Source organism: Phalacrocorax aristotelis, chromosome 7 (assembly GCF_949628215.1).
Source record: "Phalacrocorax aristotelis chromosome 7, bGulAri2.1, whole genome shotgun sequence".
Lineage (NCBI taxonomy): Eukaryota > Metazoa > Chordata > Aves > Suliformes > Phalacrocoracidae > Phalacrocorax > Phalacrocorax aristotelis.
Window position 1 is genome coordinate 51,780,509 of NC_134282.1, and position 25,407 is coordinate 51,805,915.

At 44.2% G+C, this 25,407-nt stretch overlaps 1 protein-coding gene across 2 annotated transcripts in view; it reads left to right on the forward strand.

The window, feature by feature from the left end:
- Window positions 1–25,407, forward strand: part of LRRK1 (leucine rich repeat kinase 1) — an 82,289-nt gene that overhangs the window by 31,432 nt on the left and 25,450 nt on the right. For both annotated transcript variants that reach the window (XM_075100691.1, XM_075100692.1), the window contains 14 exons: window positions 4,173–4,399; window positions 4,930–5,057; window positions 5,323–5,486; window positions 6,192–6,329; window positions 10,052–10,164; window positions 11,301–11,377; window positions 14,742–14,871; window positions 15,406–15,518; window positions 16,381–16,595; window positions 18,591–18,755; window positions 20,791–20,963; window positions 22,979–23,099; window positions 23,356–23,515; window positions 24,166–24,442. In XM_075100691.1, the coding sequence (XP_074956792.1) occupies window positions 4,173–4,399; window positions 4,930–5,057; window positions 5,323–5,486; window positions 6,192–6,329; window positions 10,052–10,164; window positions 11,301–11,377; window positions 14,742–14,871; window positions 15,406–15,518; window positions 16,381–16,595; window positions 18,591–18,755; window positions 20,791–20,963; window positions 22,979–23,099; window positions 23,356–23,515; window positions 24,166–24,442 (2,201 nt within the window). The remainder of the gene's footprint in view (window positions 1–4,172; window positions 4,400–4,929; window positions 5,058–5,322; window positions 5,487–6,191; window positions 6,330–10,051; window positions 10,165–11,300; window positions 11,378–14,741; window positions 14,872–15,405; window positions 15,519–16,380; window positions 16,596–18,590; window positions 18,756–20,790; window positions 20,964–22,978; window positions 23,100–23,355; window positions 23,516–24,165; window positions 24,443–25,407) is intronic.

A 25,407-nucleotide genomic window follows, 5' to 3' on the forward strand; every position in this document is an offset into this window, starting at 1 on the left:
TTTTTTTTTTATTGCAGCTTTGTTGGGCACAGTTTAATTAAGCAGGAAGAGAAAAGACGGAGTTGGAGTTTGTAGTGCATTTTCACTCCTGGCTTCCCTGGGAGAAGAGGAGACATTACTGTCCTATTATATGGGCTGGCAGAGAGTGCCTGGGTAGCCTGAGATAGTGGCTGGTGTCACAAAAGAAATCTGGGGCTTTGGAATCTGGATTCAGGATCTGAACCACAAGCTCCTGCTTTCTCCCATGAGGAGGAAACCAAATGAGCAAACCAGCTCTCCAGGATGTCGTTCCCATCACTGCCGGAATTTGAAAGCCCTGTATGGTTATATGCATCCTCTGTGTAACTGAAGAAGCTGTGGATAGCCTTTTGCATGGAATATTTGCCCAGATTTTTGGCTGTAAATCTCAATTGTCTTGCTTCTGTTTGTTTATGTAAAATATGTGAATATTTCATGGGGTTCAAAACTCTGGTAATGGATACTTACCTTAGGAAAGGTGCTGTGGAACATCCCACTTTAGATCAGATGCTAAAAGATGTTTAAAAAAAAGGCAGGAAAATTTTCCTTACCTGTTTTCTTTTTGGGCCATGGTGCAGATCCTATGCATCCACAGCCATTTCCAGGGTAAACCTCCTCTGGATGATGCCTTTGTTATGCGTCCTGCCCAATGCAGCGCTAGTCTTTGGTGGCCATAATACACATGCTATGATAATTAACAGCTTCAGTGCCGAGGCCAACTTTGAATGTAATTTCACTGTTTTCCTTGTTGCAGGGTGAAAAGTAGCTTTAGTCTCACAGCCAGATCTTTATCCCAGCAGCACGGGGTCAGTAAAAAGCTGCTTCAGTCACTGCCTGAGATGTCTGTGAAGGGTGTTGCTGTTGCCTTCTGTTGGGAGATGGCAGGCTGTAAAGGGAAGTAGAGGAAAGAGCATGGCTGATCATGGCTTCATTTTTGAGGTTTAGTCTCCCTCTCAGCAAGGTCTTTGTGGTGGTTACGGGAGATAACTGATGGGTCTGATAGGTGGGCTGAGGCGAATCCTCCTTTCTGTAACCCTCAGTACTGTGTTAGTATTTCCATACCCCATGTCTTGACAACAATATGGGGAAGTGGGAAGCCCCTTCCTTACTAACAGTTAATTTTTAGACCATAGACATGTTGTCTGGAACTGCTGCCTAAAAGCTTGGATTTTCCCATATTCATTCTGGTTTACCCCCTACGCCCCCATTTTGGCTGAGTCTCAGCATAGCTTTTCAAAAAAATTGGCATTCCTGGAAAGAAAGTATCAGGATGGAATATGTATTGCAGGCCAAGGTTGGTTGTTAAAATCGCTAATTCCCTGTTAAACCATTTCTCACATATCTAGGCAGACTGTGCCTGTGTTATACTTTCAGGAGCTGGATCTTTGTTACACCTTTCTCTTCTAGCTGGAAAAGGCCGTTCCTATTAAAAATCTACACGAAGCATGTGTAGTTGGGGATCAGGCCTTTCCTTAACTCTTTCTTAATGCAAGGGGTTTGTCTTTGCTAAGCAGAGTATGTGGTTTTATCCAGCACTGTTAGGTAGGAAGGGGATGGGTTTTTTCTGAACGAGCAGAAGTCATGGTGTAGGTTTAATTGTCCTGGCATAAAAAGGCTTTTGTTGGCATCACTATAAACCACAATATGGTATAAATGACATCAGTAAGAGAATGTCATTGCTGATTAAGCTGTATTTCTATCAGGGACAATTTTAGCTGATCTAGGATGGAGCTACAGTGACGCTGCCATCCTCCTCTCCCCAGCCACGTGCTCCTTCCTCCTCTTGCATCAGTACCGTTGTTAAGTCAGTTTTTGGTGACCTTGGTTGGGAGCTAAACCAGCTGAAAATTCTCTCTAAAATAAAGAGTAGTAATAATACAAGACAGGGTAGTGCCCTGAAAGTGCATATAAGTAAGTAGCCAGACAGATATCAATACTACTGGAGGAATTTTGTAGCGTAGAGCTATTTTCCTGCATTATCTGGATTTAGGGATCTGGCTCCTGTTACAAGCTCTTGGGGCAATTTAAGGACCCAGAAAAAAAAAAAAAATCAAGTGTCTCCACACAAATGTGCTTCCCCAGTGAGATTTCCTCCTGCTGGGTAGATCCAGTCCCTTAGCATCAGTACCACCTCTCTAGATCTCCCCTGAAGTGTGGGGTAGCTAGGGATGGACAAGGGAATCTGACCCCTGTGTTTATACTGTTACCATAACTCACAGCTGATTGCTCTCCAGTGATGTAAGTAGCTCTTGGGCTGTTACAGGTGAGAGAAAACTACAGAAAACTACATACAGAGTTTAAAACAAGAGTTTGTAAGCGGGAAGCTGTTAAACACACAGACTTGGAAAATCCAACAGTAAAGCAGGATATGTTTAGTGCCAGCGTGAAAGCTTTGCAGCACAACTCTCGTTAGGTACTGTGTGCTTTGCACTAGTGGTGGATACTCCACTTAATTTGATTTCTTGTTGCTGCCAGCTTGCTGTGTTTTATATATGGATGCCTTGTGGCATATCGGTGAGTGTAGCTTTAGACAAACAGCTTGTGCTCTTTGCCTTGGTTTCCCCAGTGATACAATGGACATAATATTTCCATTCATATTTGCAGGGCTGTCCTGAGGCTTCACTAGTGAACATTTGAAAAGCACTATGTCTACACCAAGTACGACTACTGTCAATTTCTAAAAAGGGCAACTGTTTGTGCTTACCCTTTATGCCATTCTCGTAGGCATTTGAACTCTGTGATCTACATTGCTTGGAGTTCTGAGTCTCAAATAAGCATCTGAGATAGACCTTTGTTTCCCTTTTCTTTCTCTCCCCAAATATATTGCTTTTGATTCTAAATTTGAGGTTAAAAGTCTTAAGAGCTAAATACCGGGAATTGGAAAACAAATTAAATTTGCTGTTGGGTCCTTGCTGCCTCCTGGTGGAGAATTACTGATCACTTCATTGAAGCTGTCTTTGGGATGAGTTATATCAAAAATGCTGAGCTTATAAAAACATTTTGGGACTAACATTTTAAAACTGTGTATTTTGGATCAAAGATCTCATTGGAACACATGAGGTGATCTTGAAAATGAAGCCTTGGGTTGTTTACTTGCATTGATGACCATTATGTGTTCTTGTTTTCTTCTAAGCTGGAGCCTGAAATAAGTAGTTATGCTTTTCACAACAACTTCTGGTTTTTTTCCAGAAGAGGATAAAACGACTTCCTCATCTCACTGTCAAAAGCAGCAGAATGTTATCTAGAAAGGAAGCAACTGCCAAAACCATGTCTCTCCGATACTAAAATGTCTTCCTAAATGATACTGAGCAAATTCTTAGTGTTTATAAATGCTTTACAAAAGGGTGTTTGCCTTTCCTTGTCTTTCCCAGATGTTCCTTTGCAAAACCTACAACTTCCCCAGAACAGTTTGGCTGTTTGTTGTTGGAAGGTTTAAGATAGAAGAGCAGTGCCTGGGCATATATTAGTTTTTCCAGCAACAGGCCTCCTTGTAAGAAGTCATTACTACACTCAGCAGATCTGTCCCTGTCCTCTCTACAGATGCATAAGCGTTTCAGAGGCAGTCTGCTCCACAGGGGTTCCTCTGGACCTACCTGTCGGTGTTCAGAGGCCCCTGGAGATCTGAGCAGCAATGCAGGCCATGTCCAAGAGACAGCATGGGGTTTGGGCTGCGGAGTCTGGATTTAAGATGGATTTCCATGATCTGTCCGTATCATGCTGCTAGTGTAGGGTGTGAACGCGTCTTGCGAGGCCGGGAGCGCAGCCCCATGGAAACTCACTGCACACTGTTGGATGAACAAACCCTTAGAGTCTGTCCGGCTCTCGGATGAGAGTGCTGATTTCAGCAAGGGCAGCCCAGCCTTTGTGGGGCATGCCGGAGCTGGTATATGGACAGGCAAAGAAATCCAAGTCCCCTGCCTGCGCTGGCTTGTGTTCTCCGGAGTGGATCGAGGAGCAGCTATATGGTAGGGAGTGCTGATACCCAGGCATGATTTCATCCCTCAGTCAATTTAATTCCTAGAAGCGGATTGGAAAGTGAGCAGCAGGTTTATGGTCTGTGCTCAGACCTGCCACCTTCCCAGTGGAGTAACGCAGGCTGAGAGCAATTGGGATTTTACTAACGTGGTTTCCTCTTCTTTCTTTGACATATGTAGGCTTTGTGTGTGAACTGGTCAAACCTCAAACTGCCCTGGGTGGATCTGGACTGGCTGATTGATATCTCCTGCCAGATAACTGAGCTTGATCTCTCTGCCAACTGCCTGGTCTCCCTTCCATCTGTGATCCCATGGGGCCTGATAAACCTCAGGAAGCTCAGCCTGGCTGACAATCAGCTGACGGAGTTACCCAGCGTACAGTCATCCGACGAAATTATATGTACAAGGTGTGTGTGCCAGCTGCCTACAGCAAACTGAACCTGTATGGAGAGCAGGTGCAAATGAATCAGTTGTGCTTGTGTGAAAGTGAAGAGCATATGCAGGAGCTTCTTGGTTTATTTTCTGTCTGCTGCAAGGTTTAACTCAACCTAAAATTGCTCCTTTGCATTCTCAGTGTTTCCGAGTTAGTTGTCAGGACAATTGTAGGGACTTCTATTGCTGTATTGTCTCGTGTTGCCTCTGCTTTTCTCCAGCTCTGGTGAGCCCCACTCCTCTAAGTCTAAGCCATGAGCTGATTCAGATTGACGTTCCCTGGCTCATATCAATTATCTGATCTGCTGTCTACCCAGACCACTTCTGTCTGCTCCCTGGAATGGTTATTTTTCTAAATAGGGTTTTTTTGCTTTGCCCTGTGAGAGCATATTCCAGCTGCTTCCATTCAGACCTAAAGCTGTCCTGGTAAAATAGATGTCTATGGCAACAGGAGTCTTTGCTAGCATTTTATTGATGCCTGACTGAGTATCTTCTGTACTCACAGGTTACTCGAGGTTGACGTATCCAGCAACAGGCTCTCTACTCTCCCTTCTGGATTCCTACATCTTAAAAACCTTAAAAAACTCATTGCTGCTAAAAATTATATGGAGAAGTTATTTGACGAGGAAAACAGTACGTACAGTCCAATGTTACACTTACATATCAAGGCCTCATTTATAAGGGAGAGCCCCAAAGTGTTAAAATAACAACTTAAGGTCAGTATTAGCTAGAGATGCTTAGCATCTCTCAATCCTTTATCCAAAGTATGTGAAAAGGCCTGGTTATTTTTTTATTACTCATGAAATCCTTTGGCTCTTATCTAGCGAGTATTCAGCATCTTGCTGGATCAGACTGCTGTCGTGCTTACACCAAGTCCACAATGTTTCATGTTTTCTAGCAACTAATTGGATTGGCTTAAGGAAGCTGCAGGAGTTTGACGTCTCTGACAACAGGTTGGTGGAACTTCCAACGGTTTTTCTATACTGCTTCAAGTCCCTAAACATACTGAATGTTTCCAGAAATCAGCTGAAAGTGTTTCCAGATCCCTGGGCCTGCCCCTTGGTAAGTCAAACTGCTCTGACAGAGTCAGAGGTTGAAAAAGCTGTTAAAACAATGCAAAAAAAAAAATAATACTGTGGTGCTTAAAAAGCTGTCAGACATCTTAGGCTAAAAGACTCTTCTGTTTCTGTACAAGTGCCCCTGCCTGATCCAGTTTACTGGTCTCAGATCAAGTCTTTCTGAGGTTCTACCCTGCTCTGGCTGTGTTGATGGTTTGGTGGAAAACTTCTACAAACATTTCTTATATGGACGTGTTTGTTTTCTCTGTAGTTCATACGAGCGGAAGTATTGTTACGATCATTTTACAGAACACTTAGCCTTCATTCGAAGTTAACTTTGCCCAAACCCATGGCTAACTAGGGCATCTGTATCCATGACTGTGGCTTTGTTCCTCATTGTTACAGAGATAGCAGGAGAACAGTATACTTTGAGGTGTTTATTTCTGGTTGAAAAGCAAATGGAGATAATTTTTCAAAATAACTTTTGAAATACCTTTTGCCCACCAAAGAATTTGCCCATCACAACTGAGTGCATCTCCTCAGCAAATCCTATGTGCCTGCATACACAATAATTTATCTAGATCAAAATATCTAAAGAGATCACCTAGAATTAATTTATTAATGTCTTAAATATGTGACAGCAGATCAACCTCATTATGTAAAGAGGCGGTTACTATTCTGTGGGTGATTTTTCTTTTGTGTTTTCCAGAAATGTTGTAAAGCATCTAGAAACTCACTGGAATTCCTACCTGACGCATTGACTATTTTCTGGAAAAATCACCTCAGAGAAGTGGATTTTTCTGAGAACTCACTAAAAGAAGTTCCACCGGGACTATTCCAGCTTGAAGTAAGTGTCATTTCTTCCCACTTCACAGGATTTCTTTTAATACCTACTCAGACCTCAATATCATAGCAGTGGCTGCCTGGTTAAGGTAGGAGACTACCTGCTGTTTTGAGTTGATGAACACAGCAATTGCACAGAACCTCTGAGCAGCCCGTAACCTCCTGAATGACTACATTCAGGCCACACTATTCTCACCGTGATACGGTATCTAGCTTTTGACATGGGTCTTCTGAGAACTCTTTGGATGTCTGTGGTTTTCAGATTTTGGGAGTGCAGTTTGGAAGACAACCACTGCATTGTAGCCGCAAGCTCCAACCATTGAAATATAAATGTACTCAAGTGGGCTCGCAAATAGTTGTGTTTTTTCTTAATCTGGCACACCAGTGTTGTGTAATTAAGAATTAGTCTTTCTATGCTGAAAATAGCATGTTTGAATGCCCTAAACAATGCTAGCTGGCATCTCACTTATCTTTAAGTGTGTGCAGATTAAATAAGTCTTCCTAGTGGACATCAGAGATCCATAGATTTACTTAGAAGTTCTTCAGAATTTGTGGCTTCACATGGTTTTGACATGAAATGAAGCAGAACTCGGGGGTTTGCTCCAAGCTTCCCTTCCAGATTGTGAAACTCAGGGTCATGGAGATAGAAACAGAGGTAAATCATTGTGCAGAAGTTTCATGATTTTCACTGCTGGCCTCTGTGGGAAGGATGCTGAAGTGATGGTTCGTATCCATGTCCAATTTAGACCTCAGGAGTCTGCTGCAAAGGTGCCTCTTGCTCCTGCCTGGAAGAAGAGTACTGAGGGTCGTTTGCTCCCTCCGTTGTTTTTAATGATCCCTGCAGATTTGGCTTTGCTTTCTGGTAACCATTTGGTTTCAATTGGCATTTCTCCTGAAATAGAATGAATCCTGTGAACTATTGTCTCCGAAACTTGTTTTTTCTGAACGCATTAAAAATAAGCCCAGTGGGTGGGAGCCACCATGGCAGATATTAAACACTAGGTGGTGCTTCAAGGGCACATTTCTTTGGGTGCCACTGCGCAGAGGCTGCAGAGGGATGTGAAGGCGTCAGTACAAGACATCAGAGAAGACATCAGTGCAGTCTCTGCTGATGGTCTGACTTCAAAGGTAGCAAGCTTTGGCTGCCTTAAATAATTCCAGTTCTTATCCGTACGTCTTTAGCCTTACCTTCATAAAAAACATAAATAGCAGATATTTTCACTCCCCCAAGGGCAAGAGTGTGGTGGGCAATTAGAAGGTGAAAGCCCTGGCTTGGATTACTCCTTGGTTGTAGAGTTTGTGTCAGTGAACAGGGCTGCACACATGCTTCAGCCCTCTCCAGAAGTGGATGTGGAAGGAGGAGAAACGGGCAGTTAACATGTTCCTACACATAATGTGCTAAGCAGCAGTGAACTGTTGTCTTCCTGGGAAAAGATGAAAGCAGGGGAGGCACTGAGATTTGAAAGCATGTCTGTGACCTAGGCTGGTGGGATATGTAGTTCATCACTGGCCTTTGCTTGGTTTGTGGAGGGGTCTTAAGACTGGGACCACCTCACAGTTGCTAATATGATGTATATACTAGAAATGTGGTGCTAAGGGAATCAGAGGCCTCAGCTTTCCTGTCTGTTGCCTCCTAAAGGAACCAACTGTACATGCTCCAAGCCATGTCTTAGTGCTTTAGACTAGTTTGCTTCTCTTGAGGAGACCCAACCCTCTCTGGGTGGAATTATTCAGGTAACACCGGTCACCTTTTCCACATCACGAGCTGAACGAGCCAGCCTAATCTGGATGCTGCAGTTTCTTCCCTCTGATATAATCTAACGCACCAGAGCCCTTTTGCATGCTGCGGCAGTAGGTTTGAAGGAAGCTGTCTGCTGCTGCCATTGTCTCACTTCTGGAGGCACCCATTCTCTTCCTGAAATGCAGCAAAAATGGAGAAGTTAGAGACGAGAGAAGATGCAATTGCAAAACAAGGACTAGTGATCTCCAGGATTACACTCATGAAGAGCCACAGCCAGTTGGAAGTCACTAATTTTCCCCCTACAGAGCAGGCACATAAGCATTGCATATAATCTCACCAGGCTCTCAGCTCTCCTGGAGAGGGGCCTTTGTCAGCATTTGTGGGGGACATGTAGCATGGATACAGTTGACTGAAAATGAAGCACCCCAGCTAGACCACACAGAACAATGTTTGTGCTAATTCTGGAACGTGTAGCCACCCTTTCCTCCCGCCCCCTGCTCAGGGATATTTTGGAGGAGAAGTTTGAAGCATTGTCACTGCACAGCCCCATGCTGATACTTGGAGAGAGCTCGACACCAGGCGCCAAGGGAGGACTGGGTCTTCCTTCCAACAGGAGGTTCGAGCCAGTGGAAGGCTAGTGATGGTAAAATCATTGGCTGTCAAGATGCGAGTGGCAGGGAAGGTTTTTTAGTTTTCGTGGTTTTCCAACCCTTTCCTCTAGTGGTTCACTCTGCGTATCCATGCTTCTATGTTTTACCTTACCTTCCCCACGCCCCACCAGGGCCCAGTGCTGCCCCTCTCTTATCACTAGAGGGAGCGTTTGGCATGGTAATTGCCATGCCAGCAACTGCTGGTTGTCCATTGCTTATGTCACATGGATACCTCATTTTTCCAATCCAAGAACAGGGGAGGAAGGCCAACAGACTGGCTTCATGAGACTTTGTTAATCTGCTTGATGAAAAGGGGCATAAACCTTTTATATTATGTGGAGCACATAAAACATTTAACACACTTGAAGTTGAAGCCTGTGCTGGTAAAACGTGATTTCCGTGGGGTATAATTCATTAATACTGCTGTACTTGTGGCACAAGATAATTCAGCTGACATTCTCCTTGTCTCAGTTTTCATGGGGGGGGACTTGCAGAATAAACCTGGTTGGAAACTCTACATAGAAGACTGTTTTTCAGTGGAAAATTGGATTTTCAACCAAATGAAAATGATCATTTGAGCCTTGACATTATTTTTAAGGGCAGACGGAAGAGGTTTACAAATCTGAATGTGAACTGCATTTTTTTTTCTTTTATATCTCTGTTAAATTTAAAGGAGGGCTTGTGTTTAACCCTATTCATGGTATCTGCAGCTGAGTCCTATCTGTACGGGGTTAACTGTACAAATCAGCTTCACCTCTTGTTTTTAAAATTTCTGTCTCGGTATGAGGAAAAAAAAACCAAAAAGGAGATAGTAACTTGTATAAACCATGGAAAGTTAATAGAAATCCTTTCCATTTTAATAGACCTGTAATGACAAAGCAATTAATTTTCCTTGTGTGAAATAGCTTGCATTTTGCATGTCAATATTATGCATACACAACAGGTGTAAGCCCACTCTGACGCTAGCTTGCACACACATACAAGACTTCTCATCCATACGTGGCATGCTGTGTAAGTAAATCATACTGTTCTTTTCCGTTTGGAAAGGTTTCCTCAATGAAAGTAAAATGTCCTCTTAAATGGGCTGTTTCCAATTGAATCTGTCAGCAAGTAGACTAATAATCTCCCAGAACTAACAGTGATGTTGCTTTGTGCAGGAAACATACTTGCTGGAGACAAAAATGAAATGCTCCATGCTAGGCAGCATGGACAGGGTATTCTGATGAATAAGATGTACTTTCTTAATGTTTCTGTTATTTAATAGCCGTGCTAATAAACCTCTTTCTGTGTGTTTGGTGAACTTTGTCTTCTAACTCTAGGCTATTCCTCTTTTAGGCTTTGGTGTCCCTGAAGCTGCTGGGAAATCAGTTAGTCACATTGCCTTCACAAGATAAGTGGAATTGCAAACAACTTAAATCACTGGATCTTTCCAAAAACCAACTTGGGAAGTAAGTGTTTCTTTCAGATTTTGTCCGAGAAAACAAAAGCTGAAGAAATAATAGCAAACCAAATCCCTCATATAATACAAAGGGTGTCAGTAGTGAATTAATTACCTGCATGGAAGGCATTGATATCCACATACCATGTCTCTAAGTATATTGTGTGTCTGTGACAGTGATGAATTATCCTTTTCTGATTCTTCGGGCATTTAGCACACTATATCATTTATTAAGTGGATAGATTACTGATAATGGCAGTTTAATTTCAGAGCATGTAGAAATTTCTTTAACCCGGTGTGTGGCTGGTTCATTACTACAAATACTAGTTTGGGGGGAGCATACCTTAACCATAAACCATCTGGCTGGACTGCAGTTTGTACTTAGCGTGGGAGTATTGTTTTGGGAAAAAAAAAAGAAAAACCTTTGTTTTTTAAATGGAATTGTAGCCAGCTGCAAGTTCATAGAGAAGACTGATGTTAATAAGATCATCCAACAGAAGAGTGATGTTCTTCTATTTAGAAGTTACCATAGGGATCTTTAACATAGAGAGTTTAAGGTCCCTTATCTTCTCCAGAACTGCATTGCATTGTGTCATACTTCCATCTTCTCATTCGGGTGCCTGTCCAGCAAATTTTATGGAGCCCTTATGAGTTGCTGTGTCAGCTGCAAAAGGCAAATTAACGTCTCAGTGTATTTCCAGATTCATGTTGTTGGGTCATCTTGTCAGGGACTCTTTGGTGAAAGCAGGGAATGGCAGCAGGTCGGTTCTCCAGCGCTTTTTGTGAAGCTTGTTCAATTTGCTGTTTGACAACCTACTTAACCCTGACACCCATAAAGCCGAGGGTCAAGTGCTCTCGCCCTGGGAGCTGAAAGTGCTGCCTTGCAAAGCTCTGTTAATTTGCCAGAAGAAAACCATTGGGCCTGGACAAGCGTTGGTGGAGTCTAGCTCTGTGATTGCACAGCAGGTTTCAATCCCATCTCTCAAAAGCAGATAGGAACCTGTGAGAGCTGTGCTGTGAATCCCACAGCCTTGAGTGGGGCCAAACTGCACTGCGTAGTGCCCTGGGCACGCAGCTCCAGCACAGTTCTCGACTGTCGTGTCCAAGGTCTTTTCTCCACACGTCACCATTTTGTTTTGCCTGCAGGAGCGATGAGGGATTTAAAACGAAGCGGATTCCCTTTTTCACCACGAAGAGCAGGGTGCGCTGTGGCCCGGAGGCAGGTAAGCTACGCGGCAGTGCAGATGCAGGGAAGCGAGTGTTGAGCATGCCAGGTGAGCTGTGGGGCAGCAGGAGTCTGTGGAGTTTGGCTGGAGGGAAATCAGTGTAAATTCATCTGCAATTTTAAGGGCAACAGCATTTAAATTAAGAGGAAATATGTTTAGATAAAACATTCCTAAAGAAATGGTGCAGCTGGTTGGTACCATCAATATAGAAAGATGAAGAATGAGTGAAACTTGTTTCTTTCACTGAGCTTTTCTTCTTTTCATGAAGGTTATTCTTTTTAGCCAGAGTACGAACTCATATGTTGAAAGGAAATTAACCCATAATTAGTCTTATTACTCTTAGGATTGTTTCTGTTGCTGAATTTGTAAATTGCATGTTTTCCACTGTCTCTGTGATTTTCACCCATAGTTTGGGGCAGAGCAGAAGAGATGTTCTGGATTAGTGCACGTGAAATCGCAGAGAGAACAAAGGAATATCTGAGGATATTTGCACTGCTTCCTGCTTTCTGTGGGATTCATCTGCATTTCTTTTTGTTTGTTTGTTTTATTTTAAAGCACTCGGAGTTTTCTCATTCTCGGCTGCCTGAAGAACGGCTTGCTCTAAAGCGTTCTTGGCAAATCTCAGAGTGGAATAGAGCTGGCATCTTCGTGATGCACATCTGACCAGCCCTCAGCTGCTCGCGGGAGGGAGAGGCCCTCCTGCAGCAAATGCTTTCCTCAGTTCCCCTGAAAATTGTGTACGATCTCAGGTCCAAGTGAATAGGGAAAACTGGTAAATGCACCAAATACAGCCGTAGCTATAGGTTAGGACTGGAGGTCCTAACCTGCAGTCTGCTCATCTGGGAGGCAGAGGCTCTACCGGGACCTCCAGGCAAGGCTAATCCTACCTCACTTTTCCATCCAAGGAAGTAGAGGCTGCTGTGCAGGAAGTCCTGTATCTGCACCCTAAGGAGGAGAAGGGGTTGGCCAGCACTGTTTTGCAAGTAGGAAATGGAAATAGAAATGCTGTGACATTGGTGAAATCCTGAACATGGAAGAATTGGGAAAGGAGTCTGAATCTTGCGAATCAGATATCAGTCTCACATATCAGAGCTTCTCCGTGAAGTGCTACAGCAGCATTTCTCAATGGGGAGAGAAGGGCAGAAGCAGTGGGCAAAGGCACCTAAAACCAGCTCTAAAAGGGAATTGCTGCCCTAACGGAATTTCTACATGCTGCAAACCCAGCATAACCCCTCTGCATAGGGGAGAGGGTGGACTCTGCATTAGTACCATTTGAAAAGCCTTCACCCATAATAGCCAGGTGCAACTTCGAGCTGCCTGAGGTTGCCTCAGGTTGCAGGAGGGTGCAGAGTGGCCCACCCGGCTGGTGCCACAGTTGAATAGTCACAGGGAGAGAGCAAAGCCAGCTCATCTTTTTTTCTCTGTTCCTCTGCCAAGTATAGCTTGGTGAGACTAGAGGATGTGGCCGAGAATTTAAAGAACATTGAGAGAAAACAGAAGCTGGAGTACATCAGCTGCACACATAAGTCTCCTAGTGAGGTGGGGGGCAGGTTTTCATATGATTTTACCAACAAAGCTATTTACTTAAGTCTAGATAATTTAAAGGGAATAATTTATGGATGCTGACTATATTTGACTGATAAATCTCTGAATAACTTCTTGCACGTATATGTGGTGTTACTGGCGTTTACTCATCTAAAAATATATTTTCAAGATTGGATTTGTTTTAATTTTTATGCAGTTCTTTAAAAGAAAATTTGAGCTCAAGCCAGAAAAATCATAAATAACTCACAAATAAATAATTACAATTCATAAACACCTTGAGTATGCTTCCAGTATAGTACACTCCCTTCCACCTGGGACTCTGGTGAATTGAGAGTATTGCTACTATTTTAGGTGTTTGCTCCTACGTGTCGAAGAGGGACTAAATCTGTCTGTGCCTAGGTGTGTACTGAAGAAGAACAATGAAAAGTTTAAGTCCAGCGATGAGCCAGAAAGGAGCTGAATTGAATCCATGAATAAGCCTGCTGTTCTCCTAAAATAATCCCAAAGATTATTTTTTTTATTTGAAAGCTCAAAGGCAGCCTGTGACACCCTGCCCACACCAGACAGTCCTGTCACGAATATAAAACATCCCTGCAGACAGTGAGACTCTATCTTACTCCTTTTCTGATCATAGCTCAGGCTTGAAATGCTGTTAATATTAGAACCAGGGAATTTTTCTCCTGAGAAGACCTCTTCCATTTTCTTCCCCCACCCCCAACCCCCCCTCTTTTCAGGTAAGTCTGGTTACAGTTCCTCAAGTCTCCTCTGTAAGGGAGGAAGATCTTGGTGGAAGTGCAACTGTCCTATCCTTGAGCAATGGTGTGCCTCGCATCTCAGGGAGTTGCTTTTATTGACCATGGAGTCACCAGATGGTGCTGGTTGTACTTTCCTAACCAGAGACTCAGAATCTGCTTGTCCCTGTGTGGCCTAGTTTTCCTTGACTCCAGGATGCTTCTTGGTAGATACATGTGACACTTAAGACAGCAACACAATTCATGGCAGCTTTTTATGCCACTATCCTGGGAGTAATTTGTGGAGCAAAATGATGCTCTTTGGAACCAGCTGAATTTCCCTTTCTTTGAACCTCTCCAGCATCAGCAACTCAGCCATGCAGTTGTTGCTATTATTGCTTGGGTTGCTCCCAAAATACGGTGGTTGCTGCTCAGACATGTAGGAAGTCTGAAGTGCCCTGAGACCTTGCAGACTAAAACAGAATAGAGAGGCAAATACGAGCAGTATTTTAGAGACAGCATAGGTCAGCAGTCTGTCAGCTGCAGTTTGGGTTTTCTTCTCTGTTGTTATTGACTTCGATTCACCATAAATTGCTCCAGAATGCAACGTGGGGGCCTGAACATAAATTCTGACTGGCTTCTGGCTTTTCTCAGGCAACGTGGAAAAAGCATGTTGAGAACCACTTGTGCCCTTGGTATGCCCTTTCACTGCCAGCTGTTAGACTGGAGCAGGGGCAGTTCACAAGGTATTACCCACTGTTCAACAGCAAGAAATATAATGCCACTCATTCTCTGACGTATAGTCATCTTGGCAGGCCTGGAGTTCCTCCCTCAGTACCCCAGAAGTCCTGGAGACTGCCACCTTCATACATATGCATCGCCATGATTTTAAAAAAAGGAGATGTGAGCATTGATGTTTGATCACCATTGAAGGCCGTTTCCTTTTCTGCTGTTGCTTCATGGTGGTTCCTGCCATGGAACATGACCTCATGTCCTTCCTACAAAGTTAAGGTGAAGGCTCTTGGTTCAGATCCTTGGTGCCTGTTACGTGTTAAAGGTGCAATTTGTTTCCTGTCTTGTTCCAGGTCCTTTTTTGGAGTTTCCAGCATTTCTGAGTGATTCTCTGGAAGTCCTTTATCTGAACGACAATCAGCTGGACTCTGTCCCACAGTCTGTTTGCCTTCTGAAAGGTTTAACAGAACTTTATTTAGGAAAGTAAGTCTGTGTCCTGGAAAAGTATGCAGTATTATTTCCATGTTGTTTTAGTGACCAGTCTTCTGTGGAGCCCCACCTTAGATGTCCAGCGCATTTGAAGTAAAAAAGCTGGAAATAGTCAGCCTCTTGTTAGAACTGTGCCCATCATGTGCTTTAGATAAGGAGGAGGCCGGCCTTCTGAATTAGGGAAGATGATCTAATGCTTTGAAGACAGGCCTGGGAATCTGATGTGCCTCTAGTTCATTCTGGCTTTTTGCTGTCAGCTTCTATAGTGTTAAGAGTCAATAACTCATCATTTTTGCCTTTATTTCCTCAACTGTTCAGTAAAGATCATTACACTTGTCTGCCTCAGAGGATAAATTGAGGTTATACATCACTTTGAGGATGGAAATTACTATTAAAGTGCTGAGTAGTCTTATTAAAAAGTTAATGGAAGATTTCTGCAAGGAGAGAATAGTGTAATCTGAGAGTCCATGAGAGCAGCTACTTACACACAAAGCCTGGTTGTTGGTGGATTTATTTGTTTTTGTACAGTAACCCTGGTATCCGAGAGCTTCCTCCAGAACTTGGACAGCTGGCTAATCTCTGGCAGCTGGATATCGAGGAACTAAATATCAGTAACGTTCCTGCAGAGATCAGAAAAGAGGGTAAGGATGATCCTGTGTGTTCTTTATTAAATTGACTGAACATGTAATGAAAATTGCTTCCTTTTAATGGTCCTGGACAGGAACAGAGAGTGTGTGCCCAAGCCCTTGTTGTGGTTAACTGGAATTGCGTAGGGAAACCTCCTACGCATATTTGCAAATTTGATAATCAGTACTAAGCTCTGGCTTTGTGATCAATTTAAGATAGATCACGTTAGAATGATGACTTATAAATGCAGTATTTCATTTGCAGTATGCATGCTGGATAAATTCCATGGCTTGCTTCCTGAATGAGTACATTTTAGGGTATTTAGATGGTCTTCCTAAAGACTGAGGGGTTTAGGATCAGCAGTCACAGTCACATTGAAGTGACTTTATTGTAAGCTGCTAGGTTTTTGGATCTATTACAATACTGTCTTCTTTTTGTGTGTTTTAATAAGAAAATCCTGTGGGAACAAAGTTATTAAGAATTATTCCTTCTCCAGCACACTGTTGAAGCCTAAATCTAATTTTAACTGGGAACATAAAAGTAGAAGGAAAAACTGAGTATTTTCCAATACTAAATTAGTATTTTATGTTTCCTTTGAGCTTCTGAAGCATACAAGCCACAGCATTTGTTTCTTCTCACAGTGCTCCATTGTAGACTCTCGGAGCAGTGACCTTTTTCTGGGGTCTCTGTCTCAGGTTTGTCCACTAGAGGTTTCTTTGTTTATTCTCTGGGTTGTCTCAGCCCACAGCAAAACTGCAGGGAAAATATTAATTCAGCTGATGAGTCTGCAGCAGTAGGTTTTGTGCAGCCCTGCTGTACATGTGTACATTTGTAACTGCTAACCACAGATAAAGGCTGTTCACTTCCCCCCCATAGGCCCTAAAACAGTGCTGGCATACTTACGAGCACAGCTGCGCAAAGCAGAAAAGTGTAAGCTAATGAAGATGATCATCATCGGTCCTCCGCGACAGGGAAAGTCGACGCTGATTGAGATCCTACAGACAGGAAAAGTCCCTCAGATGATGCACAGCGATGCCACCATACGTACAACAAAATGGGAGCTCCCCAAGCCAGTGGGACACAAGGCGAAGGTGAAAAACAATCAAAGATCCTTAGCCCCAGTGGGCTGTTTGAGCCCCTTTTAGACTGAAATTGCCTGCCCTTTTACAAAGAACAGTTTCCATTACCTGTGAGCCAGACCTTGCACGTAGTGTGTTTTTAGACCCATCACAATTCCCCTGTTTCATTTCCAGTTTGTACTAAAGGACAGCTCTGTTTTCCTGAGCACTCAACTTGGTATCCTAACGAGACAGCGCCATGTGTAGGCTGCCTAAATTCTGGCTCTCCCAGCTCAGGTGGTTTTTGGACCCTGATTCTGAGAGAATGTTTTCAATCAGCTTCTCTAAAGCAGATTGTCCTTTCATTTGGGGCCAGAAAAAATGGGACGTCAGTACCTAAAGCTGGAATCCCTTGATACCAGGACTGTCCTAGGTGGGGAAGGTGGGTGGAAGGTAGGATGCCTGACCTCTGGTATGATCCAGGGATATCTAAGGCATTCCTTAAACACCCAAATCTCAGATGGCTCATTCAGGAAGTGTGTCGACCCATACTGAACTCATTTGGACATCACTGAATTCATTCAAGCATTTGTAGGTGGCCCTGTCCATCACTTGTGTAGTAACACAGGGATTAGAGCACACAGAATTGGTCCTGAGGTCTTGTCGTGCAGACTGTTTTGGAAGGGGTGGAGGAGCCTGCTGAGTTCAGCTATTCTAGGGCGAGGAGTGCCAGGCCAGAGACAGAAGGAAAAAGAGCAAGCACAGCCTGACTCTTTAAAGAGAAGGCTTTGGTGGGAGAAGGGGTTTGTGCATTTTGTGTTGAAGAGCAGTTGAACAAAATAAAAACCTAGACAGCATCAGAGGCCTGGAGTAGGATCAGGATGCCGAACGGGCTTTTGTCCCTACCTCTGAGTCTCTCTCTCTCCATACAGGCACCCACAGCTGAAGGCCTTTCGGATGAACAAAGCAGTCCTGGTGCTAGTTAGGGCTTGGTTTAAACAATATGGAAGTTCTTCCAGCTGTTACTGGGAGATTTCAAACTGGGACTATGTCAGGAGATCAGAGCCCTACTGAGATACTTGGCTCCTTGCTGAAATCTCGTAGGGTACCTTGTCATGTGGGATCAGTGAGTGCTTGGACCTGGACCAGTAAACAGAGCCCATTCGGTGATACATGATGCTCTGAGGATGGGGGCTGGAGCAGGGTTTGGTTTTCTGCTCAGTCACAGGCTTCTTGCTTCTCCAGGGCCAAGTGATTTAGGGACAGAGCCTCCAAGGTATATAGGCACTCCTTAGTGAAAGCAAGAGCCTGAATACAATTTAAGTGGAGAGCCGTGCTCCCCCTTACTGCAGTTGTGGGGCTGCACAGAGGAATGGATGCTGAGACACTTGGAAGACAGCCAGAGCTAGAGAGGCCTCCATTTACACGTTTCCCCAAAAATCAGTGAGTCTAATTTACAGTAGCTGTAATTCTGGCCCACCTCTGGTGTGACACACATGTAAGAAGCCTCTGGGCAACGTGCAGGAGGTGTTTATGAAAGGCTTGAGAAGTTTCCCATCTCCTGAGCATCTATATTCCGTTTGGCTCAGTTAGGGCTGAGCTCAGTGGAATTGATTTCAGCAGGGGGTTTCCTGCTCCCCGTAGCAGTGGCAGATAAGTAGCTTCAACAGTCCTGTCGAGCGTGGCACAGACAAGGATGAAACAGTTTCTATTCCAAATGCAGTGAAATACAGGGCTCAGAATGAGGCCCTTGTTTGTACTGGAGAATCCACAGCATTAACTGGAGATTTACCAGCATCAAGGGCACCTCTATCGTTTTAGCAGCAAGTAATTAGTCTTGATTTCCTGTGGGGAAGTGGTAGCCACACTTAACAATTGCTTGTTGATTTTCTTTCCTGGAGGCACAATTAGGACATTGAAACCCTTCTTGTGTCATACATTATGCAGGCGTAGGTTTATACTTCAGCTATTATCTCTCTGTGATTTACTGCAACCGTTTGATTTGAACACTTCTCTTTGTCTAAGTAGGTTGATTCAGTGGAGTTCAATGTCTGGGATATCGGAGGCCCAGCAAGCATGTCTACAGTCAATCAGTGTTTCTTCACAGACAAAGCATTGTACATAGTGGTATGGAACTTGGCACTGGGGGAAGAAGCTGTGGCAAACTTACAGTTCTGGTTGCTGAACATTGAGGTAAGAAGTCACTGGTGGACTCTGGGGTATCTGTTTATCAAGTAGTAGCTCAGCACACAGATATGTGATATTACAGTTTCTTTTTGGTCTGCTTTTAAAAACTCCACAAGCTATGAATTTTGCATAGCTTTTGGAATTAATATTCCATTACGCTGTAGGTGTAGCGCTATATTTAATGGTTTGAATTTATCATTTGCTTTGTTCTCCCGCACACACATCAGAGAATGAAACAAAAGCTGATTTATAAACCCTTGCTAAGTAAGGCTGAACATACTTATTTTGGAATTAGTGTTTGACCACACTGTGCTCCGAGGGGGGTTTGAAGCATTTTCTTTCTTGCGTGGGTTAGACACACATTAGTCTTGAGGTTATATTTTTAACACTTTAGATTCAGGTAAGCTAGAGAGTATCTCCCAGACAGCTCTCAGCTGAGACTGAGCTGCAGTGAATTCATCGGTGTTGATTGATTTTTATAATACCATGTTCATAATTTTTTGTAAATGTTTATTATTTGATATCTGTCTTAACATTATACACAAAGAAGTGGGCTTTAAGCTAGTGCCTCAAAAAGGAAACATCTGTACATGAGAAAAATATTAGCTTAATGGTCAGCAGCAATCAAAAGCCCAAACTAGGTAACAAAGCTGAAAGCATAATTATGATATTTCAAAAATGTATGATGTGCCTCTGTCCTTAATACATCCCAGCAAGCACACAGTGGCATCAGAAAAGATACAGGGAAGGATGAACAAGATGGTTAAAAGTACGGAAAAGTCTCTGAGTGCACAGCAGTTAAATAGATTAGGCCTCTTCAGCTTGGGAAAGAGGCAGATGAGGAGAGCTGCATGTAGCCTTACCAGGGATATGGAGAAAACCACAAGGGAGTCTTTGTTCATGATCTTTTACAATAGAAGAATTAGGAGATATCAAATGAAATAACAAGATGGTAGCTTTGAAACAAACAATGGGAAGTATCCTAAACACAACAGACAGCTAACCTGTGGGATTTATTGGAACAGCAACGTGCTGTGTGTGTCAGAAGTTGAAAAAACAGACTAGTGGAAGAAAAATCCATTAAGTGCTATTAATTCAGAGATACCATCTCATGCTCAGGAAGTTGGTGAGCTGCAGGCTGCTGGATACTGGGAGAAGACACTGGGGAAAATCTCTATATGCTTGCCCTGTGCTTATACTCTTCATTAGCCGCCAGGGAGAATACTGGGCCAAGTGGGCCCTTTGGTCCGACTTGGTACAGCCACCACTCCTGTGTCTGCACAGGGTTCAAGTTTGGTGTCATTCAGGTTTGAGATTTTGGTGGACATCGCAAGAGAAAAATTGATTGCAAATAAGCTTATATTTCTGCAACTGAGTTTTCTTCTGTGGTCAGCCATTGGAATCGGCTTAAGCCTATGCAATCCCATTGTATTTGGCAGCACGTTCCCTGAAATCAGGATACGTTCCAGTCCTGTAATAGAATCATAGGAGGGTTGGAAGAAACCACAACATCATCTAAACCATTCCTTTGCACTGATTCAGGATTAAGTAGATTCAGACATTACTAGGGGTTTATCTTACCTCCCCATATACCTCTAGTGAAAAAGTTTGTGTAACTTCCCCAGGTATCGATTCTGGAGTGTAACTGGCCTTTTTCAAGATATCAGAGTTAGGTCTTCTAGCTACAGGCTAAGCTAACTTCATTTGCTTTGTTTGGGTGGACATAGTTCCCATCATTTGGCTGACTTGTAGCAACTTAATACCACATGATAACTCCCTTTATGGTAAGCCCTGACGTAATAAACCCAAACTGGCAGTTTCCTGCTCTACAATAGCAGCAGGTAATTAAGCCATGTTCTGCAGGAGAACTTCTGTAATACCCAGACCACTTGTTGCTGTTGTCAAGCTGCCACGACAGGTTGCCTCCATTTTATCCACATATATGACTACCCCCTCTTAAATATTATACTTTTCACATGTTCTCGCTGAATTTACCACGATGTAATCTGGATGAGATCATTGTCAGTGTTTTCTCTTACAGGCCAAAGCTCCAAATTCAGTGGTGCTGGTGGTAGGAACACACCTTGATTTAATTGAAACTAAATTCCGTGTTGAGAGGATAGCAACTCTGAGGGCATATGTCTTGGCTCTCTGTCGGTCTCCCTCTGGATCCAGAGCAACTGGCTTCCCAGATATCACATTCAAGCACCTACAGTAAGTACTTGTGCCTTCACGAAGCTCAGTCACTCTATTTTATGTCACTTTAAACAATTTTGTAATACTTGATCTCCTTGGCAACAGAACTGATTTAAAGACTTGTCAGCATTGCATTTCATCTAATTTTGACTGAGATAATGTAGTATGATCAGAGAGAAGTTCAGTGTTGCTCAGGGGTCTGATCATGGGTCTGGGAGCTGGAAGCTCCAAAGTCATGACCTTGGCCAGCCTATTCTCGTGCTCCTGCTCCACTCAGGTTTCTCCCCATTAAATAGTGATACAGTTTACTAGTCACAAGGTGGGAACGTACAAATTGAGTAATTAATGCTGGAAAGCTTGAGAGCATGACTGTTACCGGGTGGATGCTGTGGGGTTGGTTAAGGGGAGGATGTGTGGGAACCTCTTGCTACCTGAGGCAAGAAGGCAGCTCACATGGCAGTGTTGGCAGGGTGAGGAGTGAGTCAGCCTCCTGAGCCCCCTGGCAGTCCAAACCTGTGCCATCTGAGTTCTCCGGGTCTGATAAAGGAGGGGTGGTGCTGTCTGGAAGACTGGTGTCAGTCAGGCCGTGGAGTCTGATGCCACTCCCTCCCTTCGGCTGATGGAGAATGCCCTGGGGAGAGGAGGCTTCTCTGGCTGGGGAAGAAGCGGATCTGTCAGCCAAGGGAGTGCACAGCACAGGGGGAGCGTGGATGCAGCAGGCTGGCAACAAACAGTGTGAAATCACCAATGCCTGGGGCAAGAGCAGGTGGCGGCTGGCAAGTAAAGAAGGGCGCTGCAACGTCCCCAGCACTTTGCATCTGCTGCCTGGCAAAGTCATCAGGAGACCTCCCACGCTCTGTTCTGCAGACGCAAGCACTGCGTTGGGCATCCCAGCTGGCTCTTTCCTATCAGGAGGAGTACCAGGGACCCAGTGTGAGGCACAGAGACTCACAGTGAGGAAGAGAAAGCTTTGTGCTTCGGTCTTCTCAAGTATCTTTTCACATCGCCACATCCTACCATGATCTCAATCATTCTTTCTTGAGGGGACTTCCCTTCACCCTGCCCCACATCCCACACGTTCCCCTTCTTCAGCTTCCTTTCCCCCTGCATTTCCTTTCAGTCAGAGTTGTGCCTGATTTCCTACCTCCTCCCTCCCAGGCCTCCCCTTCACACCCCAGCGTCCACCTGGATGGGGCTCCTCTGCGCAGTGCTCTGGGCAGCCAGAGGAGTGTGAGGAACATGTGTTGTGAAAGCCTTGTGTGGGTGAGCCCAGGGTGCTTTTATCAGTGCTGCTCCTCCAGCATCCCAGTGAGTGCACGCTTCCCTGTGCCACTGATGGCTGAGGTTTAAGATAAAGCATATTGCTTTAGAAAAGGATTTTCTGTCTGCTATGGGAACATGTGTAGGATCAGTTAGAAAGGCCCTTTGTTGGGCAAAGTGGAAGAGAACCGTTCTTATCCAGCCCACGAAAAATACCAAAAACAGTCGGAGCTGGAGAGAGCAGGTTTTCAGCTGTTAAAGAGATGATGAAGGCCAGCTTTTAGGATCTAAGCATCAATTCCCAAATCACAGGATGCAACAGAGCAAGGGCCAGAACGAGGGTGGGGAAAGGTGTCTGGTAGTCATCATCACGCCTCTTTGATCTGAGGCGGGGAGAACTGGACTCGTCTCCAGTGATCACTGGAGCACAGTGTTTTCCTCCTTCCTGCAGTCCCTTCCAGGATGTGTGCAGCATTGACGGGAAAAAAGGTGATGACTTCGGTCAGCCTGCCAGGGAAGTCCCCAGAGATCATGGTGCATTGGGGATAGAAGAGCAGTGCACGGTGAATGAAGCCAGCAGAGCAGTGGTTGGCCTAATATATCCTTTCCAGGCTTTTTTGTATTTTTCTCCAAGCTAAAAATGCTCACTGACAGCCTTCCTCCCATTCATCTGACTCAGGAAATGTAGTCACTGATAAGAGAAAGTGAGCCTGGAAAGGAAGCCAGAGTGCTGATAACGTCTGATAATCTTCACCCTTGCATGACTTTTGCAGTGAGCTCTCATGTAAGACTCTGGAAGGCCTTGATGGACTCCGACAGCTGATTTTTCATGTCACTTGCAACATGAAGGACGTCGGCAGCTCAATTTGCTCACAGAAACTTGCAGGGAGATTGGTGAGAACTGTGCTTTCTAGTGGTGACCCTTACCAAAGCGGGGATTTTTGGGGGGGCTTGGTTGTAGATTGGGAGATGAACTTTAGGAGTTATTCTTGATGCAGGAAGCATGTGAAGTATATAAGATGGCTATTTGGCTTTGGGAAAAGACAGCACTATAAGGCCCCTGTAAAAGGAGATGACTTAGCCAGTTCACCTCCAGCAGAGTGATTGCTGTCTGATATTGATCCTGCTATTTTTCTCATGTGGCTTGCAGATACCAAGAAGTTACCTTAGTCTTCAAGAAGCTGTCCTTGCAGAACAGCATAGAAGAAGTCAGAATGATGATGTACAGTATTTAACAGACAGACAAATAGAACTGATCATTGAGCAAACGCCTGGAAATGATATCAAAGACTATGAAGACTTGCAAACTGGTAGGTCAGAACAGACCAGTAATTTCTTGAAATCAGTATCTGTGACCAGTTGAAATATTCCATGAGTAATAAAAATGGGGGGGGGGGAAACCCTACTAGATAATTGCTGTGCAAAAAACCAGTTAAGAGTGCTCTACACCTGTGTAGAGGTCACTTTGGAAATGGGCAAAATATAAAATCAGTAATGGGGGTTTGGGGAGAGCGCTGGGAAGTTTCTAGGATGGTCCGAGGCTACTCATTTTTCATTTTTTTTTAAACAAGCTTTGTCTCATTTTATTTCTGCTCTGTGAAGAATGAGGGTTGCCATAGTTTCAAGGCTGTCTTCTCTGTGGGACCCCAGTCCTGTGTATTTATGGAGGCCTTGCTCTGCAGGAGCCAGGGGAGAGCCCTTCCCTGTGAGGATGGCAGGAGGAGGGTAAAGGGGAGGTGTGATGGGACAGAAATACTGTAAAGTGGTGAGATGTGGGTTTTACAAGTGAAGTGCCAGATAGCAGCACGCCGTAGATAAATGTTACTCCCTTGGCTTGGGTACGTGCTGGCTATATCTGGTATGCATAAAACTGCACTGACTGCCTCATAATCTTATTAATCTGTGCTGTGGTTTCCTAATGCTCATCTTTTGCTAATCTACAATTCTTTATTTTTTACAGCGATTAATTTTCTCATAGAAACGGGTACACTACTGCACTTCCCAGACACAAGCCACGGTCTGAGAAACCTCTACTTCCTTGACCCCGTCTGGCTCTCAGAGTGTCTACAGAGGATTTTCAACATCAAGAGCTCCAAGTCTTTAGCTAAGAACGGAGTCATCAGAGCGGAGGATCTCAGGATGCTGCTGGTTGGGACGGGCTTCACTGAGCAAACGGAAGAGCAATACTTCCAGTTCTTGGCCAAGTTTGAAATTGCACTGCCTGTGGCCAATAACAGGTATGTTCATAATTAAAGAGCCTTAGCCAGGCTGGAAAAGAAATGGCCATTTAGTCAGCGGATATTAACAGGTTTTGTCACTTTAAGCAGTTGTCTTGACAAGGATCTTGCTATGAGAAAATATTTCAATGCGTTAAGCAGTGTAATGGAAGGCACCCATCCATTTGGGCTGTATTCCCTGGCATGAGCATCCTTTGGTCCAAACAAGCTAATTTGAAAACTTTCCAAAGCAGGTCTTTGTCCCCTGGGTGCATTGAGGTTGGTGACAAGCTCATCCACCAGCACGGAGGGGCAGTGACACCGCCAGGGATGAGGCGATGAGCAGGTGGAAGCTGTAAGCGCTCAACTGGCACAGCTGCAGCTGAGAGAGGATATGAGGCTGCTGGGCCTGAAATATAGATAGGCTGGAGTCATCTGTTTCCAGTGAAAGATCCTCACTCCAGAGTATGGCAGAAAACTTTGGGTAATCAATAATTACATCAGACCTGAAAGGAGGAGTATTTTATTTCTAGTGAAATCAGGAAAGTGTAGCTTCAGTAGCAGTGTGATTTTTCTTAGTTTTTAGCCTCAATAGGTGTTGATCAATAGTTTTTCTAGAAATGGTCTAGGAAACCTCATTCTCTTTAAATGTTAATGAATCCTCCTCCCCGCTGCCCCCCAATCTGCTTTCCTCTGGGCAGAGTTCCCTGCTATTTTTCTCTCTCCCATCTGCTTGGCGACAGCCTGTTGTTGCGTTAACGGTGAAACCGTAGTTGTATTGCACTTCTGATGTGGCATTTGCATTTCACTTCCTTGCCCTTCCAGGACAGCATGGCTGCATCGCCCTGAGCCTCTCGGGAGCTCTGAATGCCAGCACAAGTGCGGCATTCTCTGTGCTGTCATTATGCCTGTCACTTATCCAGTCCCGGATGCCAACAAATTTTCTCAGGCTTAACACAGATAAAGCAGCAATGTTTCTGCTTAGT